General features: G+C 68.2%; 1 protein-coding gene across 1 annotated transcript; it reads right to left on the reverse strand.

Moving 5' to 3' along the window:
* Nucleotides 1-980: 980 nt before the first annotated feature.
* On the reverse strand, nucleotides 981-22,831 carry LOC126043776 (basic proline-rich protein-like). Its single transcript, XM_049812626.1, has 13 exons — nucleotides 22,827-22,831; nucleotides 22,371-22,570; nucleotides 20,272-20,571; nucleotides 18,171-18,470; nucleotides 16,072-16,371; nucleotides 13,971-14,270; nucleotides 11,871-12,170; nucleotides 9,770-10,069; nucleotides 7,670-7,969; nucleotides 5,570-5,869; nucleotides 3,471-3,770; nucleotides 1,370-1,669; nucleotides 981-1,240 (listed from the first exon to the last, which is right to left on the reverse strand). The coding sequence occupies exons 1-13, from the start codon at nucleotides 22,829-22,831 to the stop codon at nucleotides 981-983; spliced, it is 3,465 nt and encodes a 1,154-aa protein (XP_049668583.1).
* Between the last annotated feature and the right edge of the window lie 308 nt (nucleotides 22,832-23,139).

Below are 23,139 nucleotides of genomic sequence, written 5' to 3' on the forward strand. Positions count from 1 at the left end.
ATGGGAGAAAGAGCTGAGTTTTGGGTCTGGGTGGGGTTGGTTTTGTTTTCTTTGTTTTGTTTTTTAAAGGAGGTAGAATCAGTGGAACTATATTGGAAACCACAATAAGCAATGTCCCACTTGGAGAAGATACTAGTAGCATCTTGGAAATGTAAGATGTGTGGGCCCTGTGATGTGTATTTGTTGCTAATTAATCAATTCTGAGCAGAGTTTTAAAAGATAGTTTGAAGGAGTAGAAGCCCAAGTGGCTGATCTATACCCATCCTCCTCTTCTGTGCTGTCTCACAGAACTATGAGTAAGCTGATACACATTAGATGCGTATATAACACATGCATGAAACCAGCAGCATCCTTTCTTCCAATTAATGCACATAAACAGACCATGATTGTTTCGGACCATAGAGCAAGAAGCAAGTCCTACAGGCTAATTCCCTGCCAGACTCCTTCTCTGGAGAGTATCAACAGAAAGATAACAAGTAAGTGAATATTCCTGAGCATGTCCTTAAGTTGCATATGGGAGAAAGTGGAGAAGGAATATTGGTTATCCCTTAAATTTTTTATGTGAATTGCTTTTCCAACAAGTCAAGAAACCCTGGCTGTATTTGAGATGGGATGCATGTTATATGCAGTATGAATTTTATGATTGCCTTTACAGATTGCTGAATCTCGTACTAGTCTTGCATTTATTGTTGCATATCTGTTAATAATATTCTAACTCTAGGTAGGATGTCTCAAGCTTAACCAAACTCCCTATCTTCATTTCAGCTCAGAAAAAATACTTCCACTTCAACTTTATAATTTCACAAAAAAAACCCCTGTTGTCTACTCCTTACTGCTGTCCTTAACCCTGCACATATTTAAATTTAATTATATCTCTTCCTCAACTAGATGTTATAAAGTGGATACCAAACCAGACAAAACCTCCCGCCCGCCGCTCGCGCCCAGCCCCTGCGCGCCCCAACCCACGCGCCGCCTCCCCCTCACGGGGACCAGAGCTCGGGACGGGACTTTTCCTCAGGCTCGGGGCGTGGGGCTGGGCCGTGCCGAGCCGTGCAGCCCCCGCTGGGGAAGGCAGCCTCGGGACTGGGGCTGCCGCAGGCTTCGGGAAGGGCGAGCGGGCCGAGGCACCGGGGAGGAGGGCACCGGAGGAGGACAGCCGGCGCTGCCGGGCCGGGGCCGGGGCCGGGGCCGTGCAGCACCACGACCACGGGCGGGCCGGGCGCGGGGCCGCGGGAGGGCTCTAAGGGGCGCGGGGCCCCCCCCCGGCAACGCCCCCTCTGTGGACCAGGGGAGCGGTCGCGTGCCGCCGGTCCGGGGGGTAAGGAGTTCGATGCCTACGACCAAGGGCTAGAGCCATTTTGGCCCGCACCCGCGCATCTGTTTCTCTCGCCGCTGCCAGCTCCCTTCTCCGTGCCGCGGAGCGCCAGAAGCCCTTCGTCGCCGTCATCCGACTCCTCGGCGGTGCCAGGAGGGCTTCGGCGAGGCGGTGGAGGGCCGGGGGCACTGGCCTCACCTGGGCACTCCAGGGCTGTCCTTCCTGCCTTCCCCTGGGGGGGCTGTCCTTCTCCTCCTGGCGAGGAGCTGGGCTCCTTCCGGCGCGCTTCCGTAACCAGGACTGGGCAGCAGACGACGTGAACTCTCTCCCGGGTGAGAACGTCCACGCTGAAGGCTAATGGGGACGAGAGCCCGGGAATGAGACTTTTCCTCAGGGTAAGGAAGGCCGAGCCGGTCAGCGACAGTCGGCAGCGCCTCCGGGATAGCAGGCGTAAGGAGGAAAAAGGCTGCAGGGCCCACAGAAACGGCAGCCGGAGCGAGGAGTGAGGACACATAAGAGAAACAACCCTGCAGACCCCCAGGTCAGCGAAGAAGGAGGGGGAGGAGATGCTCCAGGTGCCGGAGCAGAGATTCCCCCGCAGCCCGGGGTGGGGAAGACCCTGGTGAGGCAGGCTGTCCCCCTGCAGCGCAGGGAGGTCCGCGGGGGAGCGGATCTCTCACCCGCAGCCCGGGAAGGCCCCTTCGCCAGAGCAGGCGGATGCCCGAAGGAGGCTGTGACCCCACGGAGAGCCCGCAGTGGAGCAGGCTCCCGGCGGGACCTGCGGATCTGTGGAGAGGGGAGCCCACGCTGGAGCAGGTTTTCTGGCAGGACTTGTGACCCCACGGGGGACCCACGCCGGAGCAGCGTGGTCCTGAAGGACCGCGCCTCGTGGAAGGGACCTATGCCGGAGCGGTGTGTGAAGAACTGCAGCCTGTGGGAAGGACCCACGTTGGAGAAGTTTGTGAAGGACTGTCTCCCGTGGGAGGGACCCCACGCTGGAGCAGGGGAAGAGCGTGCGGGAGGAGTCCTGCCCCTCAAGAGGACGAAGCGGCAGAGACAACGTGTGATGAACTGACCGTAACCCCCATTCCCCATCCCCCTGCGCCGCTGGGGGAGGAGGAAGAGGAGCCCGGAGTGAAGCTGTGCCCGCGAAGAGGGGAGGAGTGGAGGGAAGGCGTTTCGAGACTTGGTTTTCTTCCTCATTACCCTGCTCCGGTCGATGGGTGCTAAATTAAGGTGGGTTTCCCATGTCGAGCCTGTTTTGCCCGTGACAGTAACTGGTGAGCCATCGCTCCCCGTCCTTCTCTCGACCCACGAGCCCTTTGTCGTATTTTCTCTCCCCAGCCCAGCTGAGAGGGGGCCGTGGGTGCGGAGCGACAGAGCGGCTTTGGGGGGCACCTGGCGTCCAGCCAGGGTCAGCCCCCCTCCCCCCCCCAGGTGGAGGGACGAGAAAGCGGGCCAAAGGCCTCGGGAGAAGGCCACCTGCAAGAGGAGCGAGGCAGCACGAAAAAGCAAGCTGCGCGGGTGGGCTCCCCCGCCGGCGGGCCAAAATGGCTCTAGCCCTTGGTCGTAGGCATCGAACTCCTTACCCCCCGGACCGGCGGCACGCGACCGCTCCCCTGGTCCACAGAGGGGGCGTTGCCGGGGGGGGGGGCCCCGCGCCCCCTAGAGCCCTCCCGCCCGCCGCTCGCGCCCAGCCCCTGCGCGCCCCAACCCACGCGCCGCCTCCCCCTCACGGGGACCAGAGCTCGGGACGGGACTTTTCCTCAGGCTCGGGGCGTGGGGCTGGGCCGTGCCGAGCCGTGCAGCCCCCGCTGGGGAAGGCAGCCTCGGGACTGGGGCTGCCGCAGGCTTCGGGAAGGGCGAGCGGGCCGAGGCACCGGGGAGGAGGGCACCGGAGGAGGACAGCCGGCGCTGCCGGGCCGGGGCCGGGGCCGGGGCCGGGGCCGGCCTGCCCGCGGCCGGGGCCGGGGCCGTGCAGCACCACGACCACGGGCGGGCCGGGCGCGGGGCCGCGGGAGGGCTCTAAGGGGCGCGGGGCCCCCCCCCCGGCAACGCCCCCTCTGTGGACCAGGGGAGCGGTCGCGTGCCGCCGGTCCGGGGGGTAAGGAGTTCGATGCCTACGACCAAGGGCTAGAGCCATTTTGGCCCGCACCCGCGCATCTGTTTCTCTCGCCGCTGCCAGCTCCCTTCTCCGTGCCGCGGAGCGCCAGAAGCCCTTCGTCGCCGTCATCCGACTCCTCGGCGGTGCCAGGAGGGCTTCGGCGAGGCGGTGGAGGGCCGGGGGCACTGGCCTCACCTGGGCACTCCAGGGCTCTCCTTCCTGCCTTCCCCTGGGGGGGCTGTCCTGCTCCTCCTGGCGAGGAGCTGGGCTCCTTCCGGCGCGCTTCCGTAACCAGGACTGGGCAGCAGACGACGTGAACTCTCTCCCGGGTGAGAACGTCCACGCTGAAGGCTAATGGGGACGAGAGCCCGGGAATGAGACTTTTCCTCAGGGTAAGGAAGGCCGAGCCGGTCAGCGACAGTCGGCAGCGCCTCCGGGATAACAGGCGTAAGGAGGAAAAAGGCTGCAGGGCCCACAGAAACGGCAGCCGGAGCGAGGAGTGGGGACACATAAGAGAAACAACCCTGCAGACCCCCAGGTCAGCGAAGAAGGAGGGGGAGGAGATGCTCCAGGTGCCGGAGCAGAGATTCCCCCGCAGCCCGGGGTGGGGAAGACCCTGGTGAGGCAGGCTGTCCCCCTGCAGCGCAGGGAGGTCCGCGGGGGAGCGGATCTCCACCCGCGGCCCGGGAAGGCCCCTTCGCCAGAGCAGGCGGATGCCCGAAGGAGGCTGTGACCCCACGGAGAGCCCGCAGTGGAGCAGGCTCCCGGCGGGACCTGCGGATCTGTGGAGAGGGGAGCCCACGCTGGAGCAGGTTTTCTGGCAGGACTTGTGACCCCACGGGGGACCCACGCCGGAGCAGCGTGGTCCTGAAGGACCGCGCCTCGTGGAAGGGACCTATGCCGGAGCGGTGTGTGAAGAACTGCAGCCTGTGGGAAGGACCCACGTTGGAGAAGTTTGTGAAGGACTGTCTCCCGTGGGAGGGACCCCACGCTGGAGCAGGGGAAGAGCGTGCGGGAGGAGTCCTGCCCCTCAAGAGGACGAAGCGGCAGAGACAACGTGTGATGAACTGACCGTAACCCCCATTCCCCATCCCCCTGCGCCGCTGGGGGAGGAGGAAGAGGAGCCCGGAGTGAAGCTGTGCCCGCGAAGAGGGGAGGAGTGGAGGGAAGGCGTTTCGAGACTTGGTTTTCTTCCTCATTACCCTGCTCCGGTCGATGGGTGCTAAATTAAGGTGGGTTTCCCATGTCGAGCCTGTTTTGCCCGTGACAGTAACTGGTGAGCCATCGCTCCCCGTCCTTCTCTCGACCCACGAGCCCTTTGTCGTATTTTCTCTCCCCAGCCCAGCTGAGAGGGGGCCGTGGGTGCGGAGCGACAGAGCGGCTTTGGGGGGCACCTGGCGTCCAGCCAGGGTCAGCCCCCCTCCCCCCCCCAGGTGGAGGGACGAGAAAGCGGGCCAAAGGCCTCGGGAGAAGGCCACCTGCAAGAGGAGCGAGGCAGCACGAAAAAGCAAGCTGCGCGGGTGGGCTCCCCCGCCGGCGGGCCAAAATGGCTCTAGCCCTTGGTCGTAGGCATCGAACTCCTTACCCCCCGGACCGGCGGCACGCGACCGCTCCCCTGGTCCACAGAGGGGGCGTTGCCGGGGGGGGGGGCCCCGCGCCCCCTAGAGCCCTCCCGCCCGCCGCTCGCGCCCAGCCCCTGCGCGCCCCAACCCACGCGCCGCCTCCCCCTCACGGGGACCAGAGCTCGGGACGGGACTTTTCCTCAGGCTCGGGGCGTGGGGCTGGGCCGTGCCGAGCCGTGCAGCCCCCGCTGGGGAAGGCAGCCTCGGGACTGGGGCTGCCGCAGGCTTCGGGAAGGGCGAGCGGGCCGAGGCACCGGGGAGGAGGGCACCGGAGGAGGACAGCCGGCGCTGCCGGGCCGGGGCCGGGGCCGGGGCCGGGGCCGGCCTGCCCGCGGCCGGGGCCGGGGCCGTGCAGCACCACGACCACGGGCGGGCCGGGCGCGGGGCCGCGGGAGGGCTCTAAGGGGCGCGGGGCCCCCCCCCGGCAACGCCCCCTCTGTGGACCAGGGGAGCGGTCGCGTGCCGCCGGTCCGGGGGGTAAGGAGTTCGATGCCTACGACCAAGGGCTAGAGCCATTTTGGCCCGCACCCGCGCATCTGTTTCTCTCGCCGCTGCCAGCTCCCTTCTCCGTGCCGCGGAGCGCCAGAAGCCCTTCGTCGCCGTCATCCGACTCCTCGGCGGTGCCAGGAGGGCTTCGGCGAGGCGGTGGAGGGCCGGGGGCACTGGCCTCACCTGGGCACTCCAGGGCTGTCCTTCCTGCCTTCCCCTGGGGGGGCTGTCCTGCTCCTCCTGGCGAGGAGCTGGGCTCCTTCCGGCGCGCTTCCGTAACCAGGACTGGGCAGCAGACGACGTGAACTCTCTCCCGGGTGAGAACGTCCACGCTGAAGGCTAATGGGGACGAGAGCCCGGGAATGAGACTTTTCCTCAGGGTAAGGAAGGCCGAGCCGGTCAGCGACAGTCGTCAGCGCCTCCGGGATAGCAGGCGTAAGGAGGAAAAAGGCTGCAGGGCCCACAGAAACGGCAGCCGGAGCGAGGAGTGAGGACACATAAGAGAAACAACCCTGCAGACCCCCAGGTCAGCGAAGAAGGAGGGGGAGGAGATGCTCCAGGTGCCGGAGCAGAGATTCCCCCGCAGCCCGGGGTGGGGAAGACCCTGGTGAGGCAGGCTGTCCCCCTGCAGCGCAGGGAGGTCCGCGGGGGAGCGGATCTCTCACCCGCAGCCCGGGAAGGCCCCTTCGCCAGAGCAGGCGGATGCCCGAAGGAGGCTGTGACCCCACGGAGAGCCCGCAGTGGAGCAGGCTCCCGGCGGGACCTGCGGATCTGTGGAGAGGGGAGCCCACGCTGGAGCAGGTTTTCTGGCAGGACTTGTGACCCCACGGGGGACCCACGCCGGAGCAGCGTGGTCCTGAAGGACCGCGCCCCGTGGAAGGGACCTATGCCGGAGCGGTGTGTGAAGAACTGCAGCCTGTGGGAAGGACCCACGTTGGAGAAGTTTGTGAAGGACTGTCTCCCGTGGGAGGGACCCCACGCTGGAGCAGGGGAAGAGCGTGAGGGGGGAGTCCTGCCCCTCAAGAGGACGAAGCGGCAGAGACAACGTGTGATGAACTGACCGTAACCCCCATTCCCCATCCCCCTGCGCCGCTGGGGGAGGAGGAAGAGGAGCCCGGAGTGAAGCTGTGCCCGCGAAGAGGGGAGGAGTGGAGGGAAGGCGTTTCGAGACTTGGTTTTCTTCCTCATTACCCTGCTCCGGTCGATGGGTGCTAAATTAAGGTGGGTTTCCCATGTCGAGCCTGTTTTGCCCGTGACAGTAACTGGTGAGCCATCGCTCCCCGTCCTTCTCTCGACCCACGAGCCCTTTGTCGTATTTTCTCTCCCCAGCCCAGCTGAGAGGGGGCCGTGGGTGCGGAGCGACAGAGCGGCTTTGGGGGGCACCTGGCGTCCAGCCAGGGTCAGCCCCCCTCCCCCCCCCAGGTGGAGGGACGAGAAAGCGGGCCAAAGGCCTCGGGAGAAGGCCACCTGCAAGAGGAGCGAGGCAGCACGAAAAAGCAAGCTGCGCGGGTGGGCTCCCCCGCCGGCGGGCCAAAATGGCTCTAGCCCTTGGTCGTAGGCATCGAACTCCTTACCCCCCGGACCGGCGGCACGCGACCGCTCCCCTGGTCCACAGAGGGGGCGTTGCCGGGGGGGGGGGCCCCGCGCCCCCTAGAGCCCTCCCGCCCGCCGCTCGCGCCCAGCCCCTGCGCGCCCCAACCCACGCGCCGCCTCCCCCTCACGGGGACCAGAGCTCGGGACGGGACTTTTCCTCAGGCTCGGGGCGTGGGGCTGGGCCGTGCCGAGCCGTGCAGCCCCCGCTGGGGAAGGCAGCCTCGGGACTGGGGCTGCCGCAGGCTTCGGGAAGGGCGAGCGGGCCGAGGCACCGGGGAGGAGGGCACCGGAGGAGGACAGCCGGCGCTGCCGGGCCGGGGCCGGGGCCGGGGCCGGGGCCGGCCTGCCCGCGGCCGGGGCCGGGGCCGTGCAGCACCACGACCACGGGCGGGCCGGGCGCGGGGCCGCGGGAGGGCTCTAAGGGGCGCGGGGCCCCCCCCCGGCAACGCCCCCTCTGTGGACCAGGGGAGCGGTCGCGTGCCGCCGGTCCGGGGGGTAAGGAGTTCGATGCCTACGACCAAGGGCTAGAGCCATTTTGGCCCGCACCCGCGCATCTGTTTCTCTCGCCGCTGCCAGCTCCCTTCTCCGTGCCGCGGAGCGCCAGAAGCCCTTCGTCGCCGTCATCCGACTCCTCGGCGGTGCCAGGAGGGCTTCGGCGAGGCGGTGGAGGGCCGGGGGCACTGGCCTCACCTGGGCACTCCAGGGCTGTCCTTCCTGCCTTCCCCTGGGGGGGCTGTCCTGCTCCTCCTGGCGAGGAGCTGGGCTCCTTCCGGCGCGCTTCCGTAACCAGGACTGGGCAGCAGACGACGTGAACTCTCTCCCGGGTGAGAACGTCCACGCTGAAGGCTAATGGGGACGAGAGCCCGGGAATGAGACTTTTCCTCAGGGTAAGGAAGGCCGAGCCGGTCAGCGACAGTCGGCAGCGCCTCCGGGATAGCAGGCGTAAGGAGGAAAAAGGCTGCAGGGCCCACAGAAACGGCAGCCGGAGCGAGGAGTGAGGACACATAAGAGAAACAACCCTGCAGACCCCCAGGTCAGCGAAGAAGGAGGGGGAGGAGATGCTCCAGGTGCCGGAGCAGAGATTCCCCCGCAGCCCGGGGTGGGGAAGACCCTGGTGAGGCAGGCTGTCCCCCTGCAGCGCAGGGAGGTCCGCGGGGGAGCGGATCTCTCACCCGCGGCCCGGGAAGGCCCCTTCGCCAGAGCAGGCGGATGCCCGAAGGAGGCTGTGACCCCACGGAGAGCCCGCAGTGGAGCAGGCTCCCGGCGGGACCTGCGGATCTGTGGAGAGGGGAGCCCACGCTGGAGCAGGTTTTCTGGCAGGACTTGTGACCCCACGGGGGACCCACGCCGGAGCAGCGTGGTCCTGAAGGACCGCGCCTCGTGGAAGGGACCTATGCCGGAGCGGTGTGTGAAGAACTGCAGCCTGTGGGAAGGACCCACGTTGGAGAAGTTTGTGAAGGACTGTCTCCCGTGGGAGGGACCCCACGCTGGAGCAGGGGAAGAGCGTGCGGGAGGAGTCCTGCCCCTCAAGAGGACGAAGCGGCAGAGACAACGTGTGATGAACTGACCGTAACCCCCATTCCCCATCCCCCTGCGCCGCTGGGGGAGGAGGAAGAGGAGCCCGGAGTGAAGCTGTGCCCGCGAAGAGGGGAGGAGTGGAGGGAAGGCGTTTCGAGACTTGGTTTTCTTCCTCATTACCCTGCTCCGGTCGATGGGTGCTAAATTAAGGTGGGTTTCCCATGTCGAGCCTGTTTTGCCCGTGACAGTAACTGGTGAGCCATCGCTCCCCGTCCTTCTCTCGACCCACGAGCCCTTTGTCGTATTTTCTCTCCCCAGCCCAGCTGAGAGGGGGCCGTGGGTGCGGAGCGACAGAGCGGCTTTGGGGGGCACCTGGCGTCCAGCCAGGGTCAGCCCCCCTCCCCCCCCCAGGTGGAGGGACGAGAAAGCGGGCCAAAGGCCTCGGGAGAAGGCCACCTGCAAGAGGAGCGAGGCAGCACGAAAAAGCAAGCTGCGCGGGTGGGCTCCCCCGCCGGCGGGCCAAAATGGCTCTAGCCCTTGGTCGTAGGCATCGAACTCCTTACCCCCCGGACCGGCGGCACGCGACCGCTCCCCTGGTCCACAGAGGGGGCGTTGCCGGGGGGGGGGGCCCCGCGCCCCCTAGAGCCCTCCCGCCCGCCGCTCGCGCCCAGCCCCTGCGCGCCCCAACCCACGCGCCGCCTCCCCCTCACGGGGACCAGAGCTCGGGACGGGACTTTTCCTCAGGCTCGGGGCGTGGGGCTGGGCCGTGCCGAGCCGTGCAGCCCCCGCTGGGGAAGGCAGCCTCGGGACTGGGGCTGCCGCAGGCTTCGGGAAGGGCGAGCGGGCCGAGGCACCGGGGAGGAGGGCACCGGAGGAGGACAGCCGGCGCTGCCGGGCCGGGGCCGGGGCCGGGGCCGGGGCCGGCCTGCCCGCGGCCGGGGCCGGGGCCGTGCAGCACCACGACCACGGGCGGGCCGGGCGCGGGGCCGCGGGAGGGCTCTAAGGGGCGCGGGGCCCCCCCCCGGCAACGCCCCCTCTGTGGACCAGGGGAGCGGTCGCGTGCCGCCGGTCCGGGGGGTAAGGAGTTCGATGCCTACGACCAAGGGCTAGAGCCATTTTGGCCCGCACCCGCGCATCTGTTTCTCTCGCCGCTGCCAGCTCCCTTCTCCGTGCCGCGGAGCGCCAGAAGCCCTTCGTCGCCGTCATCCGACTCCTCGGCGGTGCCAGGAGGGCTTCGGCGAGGCGGTGGAGGGCCGGGGGCACTGGCCTCACCTGGGCACTCCAGGGCTGTCCTTCCTGCCTTCCCCTGGGGGGGCTGTCCTGCTCCTCCTGGCGAGGAGCTGGGCTCCTTCCGGCGCGCTTCCGTAACCAGGACTGGGCAGCAGACGACGTGAACTCTCTCCCGGGTGAGAACGTCCACGCTGAAGGCTAATGGGGACGAGAGCCCGGGAATGAGACTTTTCCTCAGGGTAAGGAAGGCCGAGCCGGTCAGCGACAGTCGGCAGCGCCTCCGGGATAGCAGGCGTAAGGAGGAAAAAGGCTGCAGGGCCCACAGAAACGGCAGCCGGAGCGAGGAGTGAGGACACATAAGAGAAACAACCCTGCAGACCCCCAGGTCAGCGAAGAAGGAGGGGGAGGAGATGCTCCAGGTGCCGGAGCAGAGATTCCCCCGCAGCCCGGGGTGGGGAAGACCCTGGTGAGGCAGGCTGTCCCCCTGCAGCGCAGGGAGGTCCGCGGGGGAGCGGATCTCTCACCCGCAGCCCGGGAAGGCCCCTTCGCCAGAGCAGGCGGATGCCCGAAGGAGGCTGTGACCCCACGGAGAGCCCGCAGTGGAGCAGGCTCCCGGCGGGACCTGCGGATCTGTGGAGAGGGGAGCCCACGCTGGAGCAGGTTTTCTGGCAGGACTTGTGACCCCACGGGGGACCCACGCCGGAGCAGCGTGGTCCTGAAGGACCGCGCCCCGTGGAAGGGACCTATGCCGGAGCGGTGTGTGAAGAACTGCAGCCTGTGGGAAGGACCCACGTTGGAGAAGTTTGTGAAGGACTGTCTCCCGTGGGAGGGACCCCACGCTGGAGCAGGGGAAGAGCGTGAGGGGGGAGTCCTGCCCCTCAAGAGGACGAAGCGGCAGAGACAACGTGTGATGAACTGACCGTAACCCCCATTCCCCATCCCCCTGCGCCGCTGGGGGAGGAGGAAGAGGAGCCCGGAGTGAAGCTGTGCCCGCGAAGAGGGGAGGAGTGGAGGGAAGGCGTTTCGAGACTTGGTTTTCTTCCTCATTACCCTGCTCCGGTCGATGGGTGCTAAATTAAGGTGGGTTTCCCATGTCGAGCCTGTTTTGCCCGTGACAGTAACTGGTGAGCCATCGCTCCCCGTCCTTCTCTCGACCCACGAGCCCTTTGTCGTATTTTCTCTCCCCAGCCCAGCTGAGAGGGGGCCGTGGGTGCGGAGCGACAGAGCGGCTTTGGGGGGCACCTGGCGTCCAGCCAGGGTCAGCCCCCCTCCCCCCCCCAGGTGGAGGGACGAGAAAGCGGGCCAAAGGCCTCGGGAGAAGGCCACCTGCAAGAGGAGCGAGGCAGCACGAAAAAGCAAGCTGCGCGGGTGGGCTCCCCCGCCGGCGGGCCAAAATGGCTCTAGCCCTTGGTCGTAGGCATCGAACTCCTTACCCCCCGGACCGGCGGCACGCGACCGCTCCCCTGGTCCACAGAGGGGGCGTTGCCGGGGGGGGGGGCCCCGCGCCCCCTAGAGCCCTCCCGCCCGCCGCTCGCGCCCAGCCCCTGCGCGCCCCAACCCACGCGCCGCCTCCCCCTCACGGGGACCAGAGCTCGGGACGGGACTTTTCCTCAGGCTCGGGGCGTGGGGCTGGGCCGTGCCGAGCCGTGCAGCCCCCGCTGGGGAAGGCAGCCTCGGGACTGGGGCTGCCGCAGGCTTCGGGAAGGGCGAGCGGGCCGAGGCACCGGGGAGGAGGGCACCGGAGGAGGACAGCCGGCGCTGCCGGGCCGGGGCCGGGGCCGGGGCCGGGGCCGGCCTGCCCGCGGCCGGGGCCGGGGCCGTGCAGCACCACGACCACGGGCGGGCCGGGCGCGGGGCCGCGGGAGGGCTCTAAGGGGCGCGGGGCCCCCCCCCCGGCAACGCCCCCTCTGTGGACCAGGGGAGCGGTCGCGTGCCGCCGGTCCGGGGGGTAAGGAGTTCGATGCCTACGACCAAGGGCTAGAGCCATTTTGGCCCGCACCCGCGCATCTGTTTCTCTCGCCGCTGCCAGCTCCCTTCTCCGTGCCGCGGAGCGCCAGAAGCCCTTCGTCGCCGTCATCCGACTCCTCGGCGGTGCCAGGAGGGCTTCGGCGAGGCGGTGGAGGGCCGGGGGCACTGGCCTCACCTGGGCACTCCAGGGCTGTCCTTCCTGCCTTCCCCTGGGGGGGCTGTCCTGCTCCTCCTGGCGAGGAGCTGGGCTCCTTCCGGCGCGCTTCCGTAACCAGGACTGGGCAGCAGACGACGTGAACTCTCTCCCGGGTGAGAACGTCCACGCTGAAGGCTAATGGGGACGAGAGCCCGGGAATGAGACTTTTCCTCAGGGTAAGGAAGGCCGAGCCGGTCAGCGACAGTCGGCAGCGCCTCCGGGATAGCAGGCGTAAGGAGGAAAAAGGCTGCAGGGCCCACAGAAACGGCAGCCGGAGCGAGGAGTGAGGACACATAAGAGAAACAACCCTGCAGACCCCCAGGTCAGCGAAGAAGGAGGGGGAGGAGATGCTCCAGGTGCCGGAGCAGAGATTCCCCCGCAGCCCGGGGTGGGGAAGACCCTGGTGAGGCAGGCTGTCCCCCTGCAGCGCAGGGAGGTCCGCGGGGGAGCGGATCTCTCACCCGCGGCCCGGGAAGGCCCCTTCGCCAGAGCAGGCGGATGCCCGAAGGAGGCTGTGACCCCACGGAGAGCCCGCAGTGGAGCAGGCTCCCGGCGGGACCTGCGGATCTGTGGAGAGGGGAGCCCACGCTGGAGCAGGTTTTCTGGCAGGACTTGTGACCCCACGGGGGACCCACGCCGGAGCAGCGTGGTCCTGAAGGACCGCGCCTCGTGGAAGGGACCTATGCCGGAGCGGTGTGTGAAGAACTGCAGCCTGTGGGAAGGGCCCACGTTGGAGAAGTTTGTGAAGGACTGTCTCCCGTGGGAGGGACCCCACGCTGGAGCAGGGGAAGAGCGTGCGGGAGGAGTCCTGCCCCTCAAGAGGACGAAGCGGCAGAGACAACGTGTGATGAACTGACCGTAACCCCCATTCCCCATCCCCCTGCGCCGCTGGGGGAGGAGGAAGAGGAGCCCGGAGTGAAGCTGTGCCCGCGAAGAGGGGAGGAGTGGAGGGAAGGCGTTTCGAGACTTGGTTTTCTTCCTCATTACCCTGCTCCGGTCGATGGGTGCTAAATTAAGGTGGGTTTCCCATGTCGAGCCTGTTTTGCCCGTGACAGTAACTGGTGAGCCATCGCTCCCCGTCCTTCTCTCGACCCACGAGCCCTTTGTCGTATTTTCTCTCCCCAGCCCAGCTGAGAGGGGGCCGTGGGTGCGGAGCGACAGAGCGGCTTTGGGGGGCACCTGGCGTCCAGCCAGGGTCAGCCCCCCTCCCCCCCCCAGGTGGAGGGACGAGAAAGCGGGCCAAAGGCCTCGGGAGAAGGCCACCTGCAAGAGGAGCGAGGCAGCACGAAAAAGCAAGCTGCGCGGGTGGGCTCCCCCGCCGGCGGGCCAAAATGGCTCTAGCCCTTGGTCGTAGGCATCGAACTCCTTACCCCCCGGACCGGCGGCACGCGACCGCTCCCCTGGTCCACAGAGGGGGCGTTGCCGGGGGGGGGGCCCCGCGCCCCCTAGAGCCCTCCCGCCCGCCGCTCGCGCCCAGCCCCTGCGCGCCCCAACCCACGCGCCGCCTCCCCCTCACGGGGACCAGAGCTCGGGACGGGACTTTTCCTCAGGCTCGGGGCGTGGGGCTGGGCCGTGCCGAGCCGTGCAGCCCCCGCTGGGGAAGGCAGCCTCGGGACTGGGGCTGCCGCAGGCTTCGGGAAGGGCGAGCGGGCCGAGGCACCGGGGAGGAGGGCACCGGAGGAGGACAGCCGGCGCTGCCGGGCCGGGGCCGGGGCCGGGGCCGGGGCCGGCCTGCCCGCGGCCGGGGCCGGGGCCGTGCAGCACCACGACCACGGGCGGGCCGGGCGCGGGGCCGCGGGAGGGCTCTAAGGGGCGCGGGGCCCCCCCCCCGGCAACGCCCCCTCTGTGGACCAGGGGAGCGGTCGCGTGCCGCCGGTCCGGGGGGTAAGGAGTTCGATGCCTACGACCAAGGGCTAGAGCCATTTTGGCCCGCACCCGCGCATCTGTTTCTCTCGCCGCTGCCAGCTCCCTTCTCCGTGCCGCGGAGCGCCAGAAGCCCTTCGTCGCCGTCATCCGACTCCTCGGCGGTGCCAGGAGGGCTTCGGCGAGGCGGTGGAGGGCCGGGGGCACTGGCCTCACCTGGGCACTCCAGGGCTGTCCTTCCTGCCTTCCCCTGGGGGGGCTGTCCTGCTCCTCCTGGCGAGGAGCTGGGCTCCTTCCGGCGCGCTTCCGTAACCAGGACTGGGCAGCAGACGACGTGAACTCTCTCCCGGGTGAGAACGTCCACGCTGAAGGCTAATGGGGACGAGAGCCCGGGAATGAGACTTTTCCTCAGGGTAAGGAAGGCCGAGCCGGTCAGCGACAGTCGGCAGCGCCTCCGGGATAGCAGGCGTAAGGAGGAAAAAGGCTGCAGGGCCCACAGAAACGGCAGCCGGAGCGAGGAGTGAGGACACATAAGAGAAACAACCCTGCAGACCCCCAGGTCAGCGAAGAAGGAGGGGGAGGAGATGCTCCAGGTGCCGGAGCAGAGATTCCCCCGCAGCCCGGGGTGGGGAAGACCCTGGTGAGGCAGGCTGTCCCCCTGCAGCGCAGGGAGGTCCGCGGGGGAGCGGATCTCTCACCCGCAGCCCGGGAAGGCCCCTTCGCCAGAGCAGGCGGATGCCCGAAGGAGGCTGTGACCCCACGGAGAGCCCGCAGTGGAGCAGGCTCCCGGCGGGACCTGCGGATCTGTGGAGAGGGGAGCCCACGCTGGAGCAGGTTTTCTGGCAGGACTTGTGACCCCACGGGGGACCCACGCCGGAGCAGCGTGGTCCTGAAGGACCGCGCCTCGTGGAAGGGACCTATGCCGGAGCGGTGTGTGAAGAACTGCAGCCTGTGGGAAGGGCCCACGTTGGAGAAGTTTGTGAAGGACTGTCTCCCGTGGGAGGGACCCCACGCTGGAGCAGGGGAAGAGCGTGCGGGAGGAGTCCTGCCCCTCAAGAGGACGAAGCGGCAGAGACAACGTGTGATGAACTGACCGTAACCCCCATTCCCCATCCCCCTGCGCCGCTGGGGGAGGAGGAAGAGGAGCCCGGAGTGAAGCTGTGCCCGCGAAGAGGGGAGGAGTGGAGGGAAGGCGTTTCGAGACTTGGTTTTCTTCCTCATTACCCTGCTCCGGTCGATGGGTGCTAAATTAAGGTGGGTTTCCCATGTCGAGCCTGTTTTGCCCGTGACAGTAACTGGTGAGCCATCGCTCCCCGTCCTTCTCTCGACCCACGAGCCCTTTGTCGTATTTTCTCTCCCCAGCCCAGCTGAGAGGGGGCCGTGGGTGCGGAGCGACAGAGCGGCTTTGGGGGGCACCTGGCGTCCAGCCAGGGTCAGCCCCCCTCCCCCCCCCAGGTGGAGGGACGAGAAAGCGGGCCAAAGGCCTCGGGAGAAGGCCACCTGCAAGAGGAGCGAGGCAGCACGAAAAAGCAAGCTGCGCGGGTGGGCTCCCCCGCCGGCGGGCCAAAATGGCTCTAGCCCTTGGTCGTAGGCATCGAACTCCTTACCCCCCGGACCGGCGGCACGCGACCGCTCCCCTGGTCCACAGAGGGGGCGTTGCCGGGGGGGGGGGCCCCGCGCCCCCTAGAGCCCTCCCGCCCGCCGCTCGCGCCCAGCCCCTGCGCGCCCCAACCCACGCGCCGCCTCCCCCTCACGGGGACCAGAGCTCGGGACGGGACTTTTCCTCAGGCTCGGGGCGTGGGGCTGGGCCGTGCCGAGCCGTGCAGCCCCCGCTGGGGAAGGCAGCCTCGGGACTGGGGCTGCCGCAGGCTTCGGGAAGGGCGAGCGGGCCGAGGCACCGGGGAGGAGGGCACCGGAGGAGGACAGCCGGCGCTGCCGGGCCGGGGCCGGGGCCGGGGCCGGGGCCGGCCTGCCCGCGGCCGGGGCCGGGGCCGTGCAGCACCACGACCACGGGCGGGCCGGGCGCGGGGCCGCGGGAGGGCTCTAAGGGGCGCGGGGCCCCCCCCCCGGCAACGCCCCCTCTGTGGACCAGGGGAGCGGTCGCGTGCCGCCGGTCCGGGGGGTAAGGAGTTCGATGCCTACGACCAAGGGCTAGAGCCATTTTGGCCCGCACCCGCGCATCTGTTTCTCTCGCCGCTGCCAGCTCCCTTCTCCGTGCCGCGGAGCGCCAGAAGCCCTTCGTCGCCGTCATCCGACTCCTCGGCGGTGCCAGGAGGGCTTCGGCGAGGCGGTGGAGGGCCGGGGGCACTGGCCTCACCTGGGCACTCCAGGGCTGTCCTTCCTGCCTTCCCCTGGGGGGGCTGTCCTGCTCCTCCTGGCGAGGAGCTGGGCTCCTTCCGGCGCGCTTCCGTAACCAGGACTGGGCAGCAGACGACGTGAACTCTCTCCCGGGTGAGAACGTCCACGCTGAAGGCTAATGGGGACGAGAGCCCGGGAATGAGACTTTTCCTCAGGGTAAGGAAGGCCGAGCCGGTCAGCGACAGTCGGCAGCGCCTCCGGGATAACAGGCGTAAGGAGGAAAAAGGCTGCAGGGCCCACAGAAACGGCAGCCGGAGCGAGGAGTGGGGACACATAAGAGAAACAACCCTGCAGACCCCCAGGTCAGCGAAGAAGGAGGGGGAGGAGATGCTCCAGGTGCCGGAGCAGAGATTCCCCCGCAGCCCGGGGTGGGGAAGACCCTGGTGAGGCAGGCTGTCCCCCTGCAGCGCAGGGAGGTCCGCGGGGGAGCGGATCTCCACCCGCGGCCCGGGAAGGCCCCTTCGCCAGAGCAGGCGGATGCCCGAAGGAGGCTGTGACCCCACGGAGAGCCCGCAGTGGAGCAGGCTCCCGGCGGGACCTGCGGATCTGTGGAGAGGGGAGCCCACGCTGGAGCAGGTTTTCTGGCAGGACTTGTGACCCCACGGGGGACCCACGCCGGAGCAGCGTGGTCCTGAAGGACCGCGCCTCGTGGAAGGGACCTATGCCGGAGCGGTGTGTGAAGAACTGCAGCCTGTGGGAAGGACCCACGTTGGAGAAGTTTGTGAAGGACTGTCTCCCGTGGGAGGGACCCCACGCTGGAGCAGGGGAAGAGCGTGCGGGAGGAGTCCTGCCCCTCAAGAGGACGAAGCGGCAGAGACAACGTGTGATGAACTGACCGTAACCCCCATTCCCCATCCCCCTGCGCCGCTGGGGGAGGAGGAAGAGGAGCCCGGAGTGAAGCTGTGCCCGCGAAGAGGGGAGGAGTGGAGGGAAGGCGTTTCGAGACTTGGTTTTCTTCCTCATTACCCTGCTCCGGTCGATGGGTGCTAAATTAAGGTGGGTTTCCCATGTCGAGCCTGTTTTGCCCGTGACAGTAACTGGTGAGCCATCGCTCCCCGTCCTTCTCTCGACCCACGAGCCCTTTGTCGTATTTTCTCTCCCCAGCCCAGCTGAGAGGGGGCCGTGGGTGCGGAGCGACAGAGCGGCTTTGGGGGGCACCTGGCGTCCAGCCAGGGTCAGCCCCCCTCCCCCCCCCAGGTGGAGGGACGAGAAAGCGGGCCAAAGGCCTCGGGAGAAGGCCACCTGCAAGAGGAGCGAGGCAGCACGAAAAAGCAAGCTGCGCGGGTGGGCTCCCCCGCCGGCGGGCCAAAATGGCTCTAGCCCTTGGTCGTAGGCATCGAACTCCTTACCCCCCGGACCGGCGGCACGCGACCGCTCCCCTGGTCCACAGAGGGGGCGTTGCCGGGGGGGGGGCCCCGCGCCCCCTAGAGCCCTCCCGCCCGCCGCTCGCGCCCAGCCCCTGCGCGCCCCAACCCACGCGCCGCCTCCCCCTCACGGGGACCAGAGCTCGGGACGGGACTTTTCCTCAGGCTCGGGGCGTGGGGCTGGGCCGTGCCGAGCCGTGCAGCCCCCGCTGGGGAAGGCAGCCTCGGGACTGGGGCTGCCGCAGGCTTCGGGAAGGGCGAGCGGGCCGAGGCACCGGGGAGGAGGGCACCGGAGGAGGACAGCCGGCGCTGCCGGGCCGGGGCCGGGGCCGGGGCCGGGGCCGGCCTGCCCGCGGCCGGGGCCGGGGCCGTGCAGCACCACGACCACGGGCGGGCCGGGCGCGGGGCCGCGGGAGGGCTCTAAGGGGCGCGGGGCCCCCCCCCCGGCAACGCCCCCTCTGTGGACCAGGGGAGCGGTCGCGTGCCGCCGGTCCGGGGGGTAAGGAGTTCGATGCCTACGACCAAGGGCTAGAGCCATTTTGGCCCGCACCCGCGCATCTGTTTCTCTCGCCGCTGCCAGCTCCCTTCTCCGTGCCGCGGAGCGCCAGAAGCCCTTCGTCGCCGTCATCCGACTCCTCGGCGGTGCCAGGAGGGCTTCGGCGAGGCGGTGGAGGGCCGGGGGCACTGGCCTCACCTGGGCACTCCAGGGCTGTCCTTCCTGCCTTCCCCTGGGGGGGCTGTCCTGCTCCTCCTGGCGAGGAGCTGGGCTCCTTCCGGCGCGCTTCCGTAACCAGGACTGGGCAGCAGACGACGTGAACTCTCTCCCGGGTGAGAACGTCCACGCTGAAGGCTAATGGGGACGAGAGCCCGGGAATGAGACTTTTCCTCAGGGTAAGGAAGGCCGAGCCGGTCAGCGACAGTCGGCAGCGCCTCCGGGATAGCAGGCGTAAGGAGGAAAAAGGCTGCAGGGCCCACAGAAACGGCAGCCGGAGCGAGGAGTGAGGACACATAAGAGAAACAACCCTGCAGACCCCCAGGTCAGCGAAGAAGGAGGGGGAGGAGATGCTCCAGGTGCCGGAGCAGAGATTCCCCCGCAGCCCGGGGTGGGGAAGACCCTGGTGAGGCAGGCTGTCCCCCTGCAGCGCAGGGAGGTCCGCGGGGGAGCGGATCTCTCACCCGCAGCCCGGGAAGGCCCCTTCGCCAGAGCAGGCGGATGCCCGAAGGAGGCTGTGACCCCACGGAGAGCCCGCAGTGGAGCAGGCTCCCGGCGGGACCTGCGGATCTGTGGAGAGGGGAGCCCACGCTGGAGCAGGTTTTCTGGCAGGACTTGTGACCCCACGGGGGACCCACGCCGGAGCAGCGTGGTCCTGAAGGACCGCGCCTCGTGGAAGGGACCTATGCCGGAGCGGTGTGTGAAGAACTGCAGCCTGTGGGAAGGGCCCACGTTGGAGAAGTTTGTGAAGGACTGTCTCCCGTGGGAGGGACCCCACGCTGGAGCAGGGGAAGAGCGTGCGGGAGGAGTCCTGCCCCTCAAGAGGACGAAGCGGCAGAGACAACGTGTGATGAACTGACCGTAACCCCCATTCCCCATCCCCCTGCGCCGCTGGGGGAGGAGGAAGAGGAGCCCGGAGTGAAGCTGTGCCCGCGAAGAGGGGAGGAGTGGAGGGAAGGCGTTTCGAGACTTGGTTTTCTTCCTCATTACCCTGCTCCGGTCGATGGGTGCTAAATTAAGGTGGGTTTCCCATGTCGAGCCTGTTTTGCCCGTGACAGTAACTGGTGAGCCATCGCTCCCCGTCCTTCTCTCGACCCACGAGCCCTTTGTCGTATTTTCTCTCCCCAGCCCAGCTGAGAGGGGGCCGTGGGTGCGGAGCGACAGAGCGGCTTTGGGGGGCACCTGGCGTCCAGCCAGGGTCAGCCCCCCTCCCCCCCCCAGGTGGAGGGACGAGAAAGCGGGCCAAAGGCCTCGGGAGAAGGCCACCTGCAAGAGGAGCGAGGCAGCACGAAAAAGCAAGCTGCGCGGGTGGGCTCCCCCGCCGGCGGGCCAAAATGGCTCTAGCCCTTGGTCGTAGGCATCGAACTCCTTACCCCCCGGACCGGCGGCACGCGACCGCTCCCCTGGTCCACAGAGGGGGCGTTGCCGGGGGGGGGGGCCCCGCGCCCCCTAGAGCCCTCCCGCCCGCCGCTCGCGCCCAGCCCCTGCGCGCCCCAACCCACGCGCCGCCTCCCCCTCACGGGGACCAGAGCTCGGGACGGGACTTTTCCTCAGGCTCGGGGCGTGGGGCTGGGCCGTGCCGAGCCGTGCAGCCCCCGCTGGGGAAGGCAGCCTCGGGACTGGGGCTGCCGCAGGCTTCGGGAAGGGCGAGCGGGCCGAGGCACCGGGGAGGAGGGCACCGGAGGAGGACAGCCGGCGCTGCCGGGCCGGGGCCGGGGCCGGGGCCGGGGCCGGCCTGCCCGCGGCCGGGGCCGGGGCCGTGCAGCACCACGACCACGGGCGGGCCGGGCGCGGGGCCGCGGGAGGGCTCTAAGGGGCGCGGGGCCCCCCCCCCGGCAACGCCCCCTCTGTGGACCAGGGGAGCGGTCGCGTGCCGCCGGTCCGGGGGGTAAGGAGTTCGATGCCTACGACCAAGGGCTAGAGCCATTTTGGCCCGCACCCGCGCATCTGTTTCTCTCGCCGCTGCCAGCTCCCTTCTCCGTGCCGCGGAGCGCCAGAAGCCCTTCGTCGCCGTCATCCGACTCCTCGGCGGTGCCAGGAGGGCTTCGGCGAGGCGGTGGAGGGCCGGGGGCACTGGCCTCACCTGGGCACTCCAGGGCTGTCCTTCCTGCCTTCCCCTGGGGGGGCTGTCCTGCTCCTCCTGGCGAGGAGCTGGGCTCCTTCCGGCGCGCTTCCGTAACCAGGACTGGGCAGCAGACGACGTGAACTCTCTCCCGGGTGAGAACGTCCACGCTGAAGGCTAATGGGGACGAGAGCCCGGGAATGAGACTTTTCCTCAGGGTAAGGAAGGCCGAGCCGGTCAGCGACAGTCGGCAGCGCCTCCGGGATAACAGGCGTAAGGAGGAAAAAGGCTGCAGGGCCCACAGAAACGGCAGCCGGAGCGAGGAGTGGGGACACATAAGAGAAACAACCCTGCAGACCCCCAGGTCAGCGAAGAAGGAGGGGGAGGAGATGCTCCAGGTGCCGGAGCAGAGATTCCCCCGCAGCCCGGGGTGGGGAAGACCCTGGTGAGGCAGGCTGTCCCCCTGCAGCGCAGGGAGGTCCGCGGGGGAGCGGATCTCCACCCGCGGCCCGGGAAGGCCCCTTCGCCAGAGCAGGCGGATGCCCGAAGGAGGCTGTGACCCCACGGAGAGCCCGCAGTGGAGCAGGCTCCCGGCGGGACCTGCGGATCTGTGGAGAGGGGAGCCCACGCTGGAGCAGGTTTTCTGGCAGGACTTGTGACCCCACGGGGGACCCACGCCGGAGCAGCGTGGTCCTGAAGGACCGCGCCTCGTGGAAGGGACCTATGCCGGAGCGGTGTGTGAAGAACTGCAGCCTGTGGGAAGGACCCACGTTGGAGAAGTTTGTGAAGGACTGTCTCCCGTGGGAGGGACCCCACGCTGGAGCAGGGGAAGAGCGTGCGGGAGGAGTCCTGCCCCTCAAGAGGACGAAGCGGCAGAGACAACGTGTGATGAACTGACCGTAACCCCCATTCCCCATCCCCCTGCGCCGCTGGGGGAGGAGGAAGAGGAGCCCGGAGTGAAGCTGTGCCCGCGAAGAGGGGAGGAGTGGAGGGAAGGCGTTTCGAGACTTGGTTTTCTTCCTCATTACCCTGCTCCGGTCGATGGGTGCTAAATTAAGGTGGGTTTCCCATGTCGAGCCTGTTTTGCCCGTGACAGTAACTGGTGAGCCATCGCTCCCCGTCCTTCTCTCGACCCACGAGCCCTTTGTCGTATTTTCTCTCCCCAGCCCAGCTGAGAGGGGGCCGTGGGTGCGGAGCGACAGAGCGGCTTTGGGGGGCACCTGGCGTCCAGCCAGGGTCAGCCCCCCTCCCCCCCCCAGGTGGAGGGACGAGAAAGCGGGCCAAAGGCCTCGGGAGAAGGCCACCTGCAAGAGGAGCGAGGCAGCACGAAAAAGCAAGCTGCGCGGGTGGGCTCCCCCGCCGGCGGGCCAAAATGGCTCTAGCCCTTGGTCGTAGGCATCGAACTCCTTACCCCCCGGACCGGCGGCACGCGACCGCTCCCCTGGTCCACAGAGGGGGCGTTGCCGGGGGGGGGGCCCCGCGCCCCCTAGAGCCCTCCCGCCCGCCGCTCGCGCCCAGCCCCTGCGCGCCCCAACCCACGCGCCGCCTCCCCCTCACGGGGACCAGAGCTCGGGACGGGACTTTTCCTCAGGCTCGGGGCGTGGGGCTGGGCCGTGCCGAGCCGTGCAGCCCCCGCTGGGGAAGGCAGCCTCGGGACTGGGGCTGCCGCAGGCTTCGGGAAGGGCGAGCGGGCCGAGGCACCGGGGAGGAGGGCACCGGAGGAGGACAGCCGGCGCTGCCGGGCCGGGGCCGGGGCCGGGGCCGGGGCCGGCCTGCCCGCGGCCGGGGCCGGGGCCGTGCAGCACCACGACCACGGGCGGGCCGGGCGCGGGGCCGCGGGAGGGCTCTAAGGGGCGCGGGGCCCCCCCCCCGGCAACGCCCCCTCTGTGGACCAGGGGAGCGGTCGCGTGCCGCCGGTCCGGGGGGTAAGGAGTTCGATGCCTACGACCAAGGGCTAGAGCCATTTTGGCCCGCACCCGCGCATCTGTTTCTCTCGCCGCTGCCAGCTCCCTTCTCCGTGCCGCGGAGCGCCAGAAGCCCTTCGTCGCCGTCATCCGACTCCTCGGCGGTGCCAGGAGGGCTTCGGCGAGGCGGTGGAGGGCCGGGGGCACTGGCCTCACCTGGGCACTCCAGGGCTCTCCTTCCTGCCTTCCCCTGGGGGGGCTGTCCTTCTCCTCTTTGGGAGGAGAGGCCGGGCAGCGAGAGGCAGGAGGCGCGCCTGGCTGCCAGTCGTCCTCAGCCCAACGCCGTGAGGCCAGCCAAGTCTGGCGGGGCCAAGAGGGCTGGCGGGATGGAGAAGGGGGGCAGCAAGCACAGGTGGAACTCTGCGGCACCTCGAATCGTGTTTTACTGATTGTTCTTATTCGTTTTGATTTGTCAGATAGAAGAGGATTTGCCGTGACTGTTGTGGACCCGCAGCACTGCACTCTCACGCCATGGTAACCACCGCAGCCATCCCGCTGTTCCCCTGCACTCCTGTGCACCATGCATTCCTGGGCTTACTATTTGCTTTTCATCAAGTCAATATTTCCCTTAGTTTTCGTGGTAGAACTGAAAATATTCCTCTATTACTAGTCTCTGGGTGAATTCAGCTGTTAAGTCACAGGGCCACTGTCAGGACGACTTTGCTGAGGGTTTGAACGGCTCTGGTCAGCCCTTACCATTGCCCCTTTTGCATTTGATATCCTAACAGCCTCCTAAGCTCCGTGCAAAGTCAGTCCTGAATAATTTTTTCATATCCGTCTG

This window comes from Accipiter gentilis, chromosome 10 (genome assembly GCF_929443795.1).
Source record: "Accipiter gentilis chromosome 10, bAccGen1.1, whole genome shotgun sequence".
In the NCBI taxonomy this organism is placed as follows: Eukaryota; Metazoa; Chordata; class Aves; order Accipitriformes; family Accipitridae; genus Astur; species Astur gentilis.

Coding starts and splice junctions, on each gene's coding strand:
- LOC126043776 (XM_049812626.1), bottom strand. Junction 18,471..20,271: donor CGAGAGAAACAGATGCGCGG/GTGCGGGCCAAA, acceptor CGTCCCCATTAG/CCTTCAGCGTGGACGTTCTC. Junction 1,241..1,369: donor CGAGAGAAACAGATGCGCGG/GTGCGGGCCAAA, acceptor CGCGCCCCTTAG/AGCCCTCCCGCGGCCCCGCG.